This window comes from Austrofundulus limnaeus, unplaced genomic scaffold, assembly GCF_001266775.1.
Source record: "Austrofundulus limnaeus strain Quisiro unplaced genomic scaffold, Austrofundulus_limnaeus-1.0 Scaffold287, whole genome shotgun sequence".
Taxonomy (NCBI): domain Eukaryota; kingdom Metazoa; phylum Chordata; class Actinopteri; order Cyprinodontiformes; family Rivulidae; genus Austrofundulus; species Austrofundulus limnaeus.
This window is the reverse complement of record NW_013952689.1, coordinates 492,967-499,723: the sequence shown is the minus strand read 5'-3', so window position 1 is coordinate 499,723 and position 6,757 is coordinate 492,967. Positions and strand designations below refer to the sequence as shown.

Below are 6,757 nucleotides of genomic sequence, written 5' to 3'. Positions count from 1 at the left end.
CCCCCCCCCCCCCCCCCCCCCACTTTTGCATCTGAGGAGCAAAAGAGGCTGCATCTTCTGTGCCCCGTACTTGCATTACGCACTTACATCAGCCGCACACAGGTTGTAAAGTCGTGATCAGCTGTTTGTGGCTGTTGCTAACCCACACAGAGGTAAAGCTCTTTCTAGACAAAGACTCTCTCACTGGATTGTAGAGGCCATCTTGCTAGCATTTAGCAGCAAAAATCTTCCAATCCCTCTTGGAGTTAAAGCTCACTCCACCAGGGGTGTAGCGACATCTTGGGCCCTTTTTAAAGGTGTACTTGTGAGTGACATTTGTGCTGCGGCCAGCTGGGCCTCACCAAACACATTTGCACGATTTTACAGCCTGGATGTAACAGCACCTTCGGTGGCTCATTCTGTACTTTCTGCCGGGTCCAAAGCTCTGCCTTAGTACAGTACTTACTCAGGCACACTACTTAATTCAGGTCTGATACTGCTCTGCAGGGCGCTTTGACAAGTCCCATATACAACTGTGTGTTGTACTGAGTGGAATGACTGGAAAGGAACGTAAGGTTATGAATATAACCCCGGTTCCTTAAAGGAATGGATGTTGGCCCCACATCACAAAGGCTCTGTGAAGGGCGGTATCTAACTGAGTAATGACGCTGGTGACTCCGAACTCATAGGGTGAAGGCGGAGCCTGTCACCCGACGTTCAACGTCACCACGTCACCGGTCTAAAGACGTGATTAGAGGTGGCTTCAGCCAGGCGCGCGTGTCCCATATACAACTGTGTGTTGTACTTCGTTCCATTCCTTCAAGGAACCGTGGTTATATTCATAACCTTACGTTTTTCTGCCTTTGCCAAGGAGAAGGTTTGCCTTTACTCTGTCCAAGCACTGATCCACTGGCAGCATCTTTTCTTTTTTAACCGGCTGACATCAAATGCATAAGCGTGCAGCTTCTACCGGGAAACATCAAAAAACTGCACGGCTGAGCGTGGTTCATGTGTGGTTGGAACCTGGAGACACACTTCAGGTGAACTTCAGATCAGAACCTCAGATCAGAACCTCAGATCGGAACAATAGCACGCGCACTGCTGGAGAAAGGCTGGGGAGTTTTGCTCAGTGACGTAGCTCCAATTGCTTCCTACCATGCAAAGAATTATGGGAGATGCCTCTTAATTTGAGAACCATCGCCCAAGAAGAGAGTTAGATACAGTATAAAGCTCTGTGTGATATTTAAAATGTCTGAGCTGTTTCCATACAGTGCTTCCACATGGTATTGTTTGTGACGGCATGCCCTCTCTGCTATTCAAGACAAAATTAAAAATGTTGGAAATTAACATACCTGAATCTCTCTGTAGTCTGTGTTGATGCTGTCGACCAACTTCTGTTGAGGTTCTGCATGCGTTTGATCTCTGAATCATTGAGCGGGAGCTTGTAACCAAGTTCGTTAAGATGCTCTAATTCTGGTGCCATACAGCTGAACTTCAACATGAGCTTCTGTAAAATGGGACAAATGTTTGTTCAGCTTTGACCGAAGACGATTTTAATAAATTAGAGGAAGAAAAAATGAAAGCACCTTCAATTCCTCCATGCGTTCCTGGATGACAGTCATGTCGGTGCAGCCATTGGGATCTTGGACCTTCAGAACCTCCTCAGCTTCAACAATCCAGGAAGCCAGAGACTCCAGGTGTTTATTAAAGGATTCATAGTACTGCACTCCAGTCTGACACAGAGTTAACACACAGATGACCGTCAGTCCAAGACTTACAGTAAATGTAGAAACATGTTCTAACTCCAGTCTGTTACCTGCAGGGTGGTGAGCTGTCTGTTCAGAGCCTGCTCCACTCCAGCCAGCCTCTGTGATAGAGAAAGATGATCTGATTGGATGGCAGATCCTGCTGATGTGTCCACCTGCTGTTTCAGCTGCTCTCCCAGCTCCTGCAGAACCTGAAGCGAGGCCTGCACTGGAACATGTGACCGTAGCAGGTCCTAAAACAAAGAACCAAGAAAATGTCAGTAATTTAAAACAAACTAAAAAAAGGTTTAGATACTTTATCAGTTTAAATGTATTTGAAATAACACATCTGACTGTTCAGCTCATTTCTTTTCATTAAATTATTTTAAAATGTCAGAGAATGTGAGATGTTTATTCTCTAAACATGACGTCCCAGTGGCTTTCAAATCCCAAAACATGTTACGGCAAAGATTAGTTCACCACAAAGATCCGGTCCTCCGGCACAAACTGAGTAATGTTGAGTATGCTGTTAAGTGTCAGGAGGACTGTGATCTGTTATACATCGGGGAAACAAAGCAGCCACTGTTCAAAAGAATGTCCCAACACAGAAGAACTGCATCATCAGACCAGGACTCTGCAGTTTGCATTCATCTACAGGCCAGCGGTCACTCTTCCAGGGTTGAAGATGTTCTCATCCTTGATAGAGAGGAACATTGCTTTGAGAGGAGTAAAGGAAACCATTTTTGTGAAGAAAAACCATCTACCATTAAACAGAGGCAGAGGCCTCCATATCCAAATGTACCCCTCCTACAATGCTGTTATTGCAAGTATGACTCAGCATCCTGTGAACAATAGGTGAAAATCAGGGCCCCAACAATAGTCAGGTGATGATGCACATGATCCTCTATAAACAATAGGTGATAATCAGGGCACTAATAATCTTTTGTTAGGCTGATAGTCCTCCTTTGCTTGTGAACAGTTTTGATTGTCATCGTTACACCTGTTTGTCCACCATGTGGAGGCACTGCTTAAAAGGTTGTTTGCCTGTAACTCATCAGACTATATTTTAATATTTTGTCAGAAGAACCTGCAGTCTCAAACTGAACAAGTGAGTAAAGAATCAAACTGAGATCTGCTCCACTCACGCTGCACTGTTGGATCCAGCTGGTGATTTCATCATCAGCAGTGTCTTTGCTGCAGGTGTTTTTCAGCAACTGGTCTGCCTGGTCTTCCTGCACCTGGATGCTGCTGCAACTCTGATCATGAAGCTCTTTGTAGCGCTGCCACAGCTGCAGCAGAGCTTTACTGCTCCTCAGGCGCTCCACGATCTCCTCCAGCAACTCGCTCCATCTGAGTGCAACATGACTTATATTCACTACAGGTTTTAAATGTTCGGTACCTGTTTTACGTTTCAAAACTAATAAACATAGGAACAACTGAAAACAATGAAACATGTTTCTACAATGACCTTGCATTGACTTCCTTAAGGGCATTGTTTAGAGAATCAGACACTGAAGGGTGACACTCTTTCAGGAGTTGGTGAGTGACGGCTCCAAACTTTCTCAAACTGCTCTCCTTTCTCCCCAGTTCCTCCTGTAAGTCCTTCACAGACACACATTTACCAACAAACGTTTACAAATAAACATTTACCAACAAACGTGACAATATTTAGAACTAGAACACTTCTGAAGAAAATGCTAAATGATCCTGATGCTGTCCACATTCCAACATAGTTTTATAAAAATCTAAGCTCAAAAATAAAAACACCAGTCAACGTCATCATCAGGTAACTATGGAAGATCATTGCATTCACCAAAAAAAAAAATTAGGACTCTGATCTCATAATTACGAGATCAGGATCTCATAATTATGAGATCTTATCTCATAATTACAAGAAAAGATCTCATAATTACAAGATCTTATCTCATAATTACGAGAAAAGATCTCATAATTACGAGAAAATATCTCATAATTATGAGATAAGATGTCATAATTTCGAGATCCTGATCTCGTAATTATGAGATAAGATTTCAAAATTATGAGATAAGATCTCGTAATTATGACATCTTATCTCATAATTATGAGATCTTTTCTCGTAATTATGAGATAAGATCTCATAATTATGAGATCCTGATCTCGTAATTGTGACATCTTATCTCATAATTATGAGATATTTTCTCGTAATTATGAGATCTTTTCTCGTAATTATGAGATAAGATCTTGTAATTATGAGATAATATCTCATAATTATGAGATCCTGATCTGGTAATTATGACATCTTATCTCATAATTGTGATATCTTTTCTCGTAATTATGAGACATTTTCTTGTAATTCTTATCTCATAATTACGACATCTTATCTCATAATTATGAGATCTTTTCTTGTAATTCTTATCTCATAATTACAAGATCCTGATCTCGTAATTTTGAGCTCAGGAGTCAAATACTTTTTTATTATGTGAATGCAATATTCTTCCATAGTTAACCATTATGGAAACAATTTTAAAAATCAGACTTAAACTGTCATTGTTTAAAAACCATAAGGTATATCAAAATATCTGTTCACTCATATAAAGTCCAACTTTTTGTGACCTGTTAAAACTGTAAATAATGGTTCTTGTGTTTTCTCATGGCTTTGGACTAAATGTCATGGAGCTCCAGCTTCTCACAGCCATATGTGTCAGTGTTTAATTAACATGTTTTATTCTAAAACAACAAGATCTAGAACTAAAATATTTCAACTGAATAGTGAAGGGGGACTTTACTGCTTATTGGTCTCCTTAAAAATGGACCTAATAAGAAAACCTCCTCCAACCATCCTAATGCTAAATGTAATGAATGAATCAAGTCCTCTCTCTAAAATACCTGCAGACTCTGTACTTGCTGCTGAACTGCCTCCAGGGAGCCTGTCAGGAGGCGGAACCGTGACACAGAGTACCTGCCCTCCATCAGGTAGACGTTGATCTCTTCTGAGGCCCATTTGTAAAGACTCCACTGATCCAGAACTGATGTCAGGCTAATCTTTAGTTGTCTGATCTGGTAAAGGGGAAATACACAAGGGACATTTAGTCTGAACACTCTACAGTATTTTAATAGAACACAGATATTTAACCCAGCAATCACAGCAATCACCTACCGCCTTGAATGTCACAGATTCAAACAAAAACCTTGTTTTAGCACTTAGTACGTGGTGGGAATGACTCTCAGGTACTTCCACACCAAATACTAACTCTGTCTGTAAAACTGACTGAGTTATAACTGACCACATCAAACTGAACTGGCTCCAAGAGGTTGTCCATCAGTTGTAGATGTACATCCAATTATTATTATCATCCATTTATTATTGTCTGAGAATTTTAATAAAATCTGTCCAGTAATTCAACAGATATTTTGCTAACATACACACAAAAAAGTTATGTGATTTTTCATTAAAATGCGAAGAGGAGAATTACCAAGTGGTCTAGGTTAGCCCAGGTGTGATTGACACTTTGAAGCGTCTCCATGACAATGGCACAGGCCTCGTCTGTCTTGTTCTGAACCAGGGCACAGCCTTGTTCTTCCACTCTTTCCAGGTCTTTCTCCTTTTCTTTTAATAACTCCTCCATTTCCTTAAAAGAGTGATGAAGGTGAGATTCTGAGTGTAGAAGAATCGTGTTTTGATTAACATAAAAAAACCCAACCTGACAGTCTTTCAGAGCATTCTGCACAGATGTTAGATCCTCGATCCGAGGTTTTCTCTTCAACCTGTCTTCCTGAGCTGCCATCCAGGACTTCAGAGCCTGAACGCTGCTCTCATACTCCAGCCACATCTCTAACAGGTTCTCAAGAAACTGGATCTAGATTTGTACAAAAGCAACAGTTACAATTCTGAATAGTAGTAGTAGTAATAGTAGTAGAAGTAATAAATCGTGTAGTAACAGTCAGTGAATAAGAGCTCACCCTTTCACTAATGCGGCCTTGTAGAAGCTGCCAGCGTCGATTCACAGCTCCTAGACGCTCAGCAAAGTCAGTCTTATCACTGCGCTTACTCTCCACATCATGACCACTGACCTGCAGGACCGACTGGTTGACAAAGTCCACAGTCAGCTGTTTACAGCTTAAATCCACTCTGAAGCCCTGAAGTCAAGAAACAGTAGATTTATTATTAAAAAAGACCCAGACCTGTTAATGAACTTAGAAATATCCATGTTTAAAATACAGTCTGACGTAATTTTCATTTACCTCAATGGTGTATGTGCCAGTATTTGACAAAGGTCTAAACAAAAAAGTAGTACCAGTTAGAAAAAAAACTTCCTTACCTTGTATTTTTGCAAGTAGTCCTGAATTACATTTGATCCCACAGCACTCTTGAGATGTTCTTCATCTTCTTCGATGATGTTCTCCATCAGTGAGATCCAGTTAAAGAGCTCAGAAATAGCATGACGAGAGGCCAACTTCTCCATTTGGATCTGACATTAAAAAAGGATTTATTAGAAACGGTTTCCTGTCAGAGGTTTCATCTTACATTGAGCAGGATTTTGGTCAAACCTTATAAATACTGTCAGGTGTCATGCAACGTGTGAGATGTGTTGAGACTGACCTACAGCTGGTTGTAACTTAGTTTACAAATATTGAGGTCAAAATTGGGTTGTGCCATTTATGTGTTGGCAAATGATAATCTGCACTGGCGGCCATCTTGACTCTTTAAGTTAATCAGTTGTGCAAAAACATCCAGTGACCAATGTTCATCAAAATCCATCCAGTGTATGGAGTTTATTTTCTACTTTGAACTGAATAAATATCTTTAAAAACTAAAGTATTCTTAAAGAATACAGTACTTTAGTTCCATCCATCCATCCATCCATTTTCTTCCGCCTATCCGGGGTCGGGTCGCGGGGGCAGCAGCTTCAGAAGGGAGGCCCAGACCTCCCTTTCCCCAGCCACTTCTTCCAGCTCCTCCGGGGGAACTCCAAGGCGTTCCCAGGCCAGCCGAGAGACATAGTCCCTCCAGCGTGTCCTGGGTCTTCCTCTAAACGACTTATTAACCTTATTAA

General features: G+C 41.1%; 1 protein-coding gene across 1 annotated transcript in view; it reads right to left on the bottom strand.

The window, feature by feature from the left end:
• syne1b (spectrin repeat containing, nuclear envelope 1b) overlaps nucleotides 1-6,757 on the bottom strand; it is a gene marked incomplete in the record, with an annotated part of 311,340 nt that overhangs the window by 55,577 nt on the left and 249,006 nt on the right. The window contains 10 exon segments of the mRNA XM_014021303.1: nucleotides 1,332-1,486; nucleotides 1,566-1,712; nucleotides 1,796-1,978; nucleotides 2,870-3,074; nucleotides 3,193-3,326; nucleotides 4,590-4,760; nucleotides 5,177-5,332; nucleotides 5,405-5,560; nucleotides 5,664-5,840; nucleotides 6,023-6,172. Of these exon segments, the coding sequence (XP_013876757.1) occupies nucleotides 1,332-1,486; nucleotides 1,566-1,712; nucleotides 1,796-1,978; nucleotides 2,870-3,074; nucleotides 3,193-3,326; nucleotides 4,590-4,760; nucleotides 5,177-5,332; nucleotides 5,405-5,560; nucleotides 5,664-5,840; nucleotides 6,023-6,172 (1,634 nt within the window).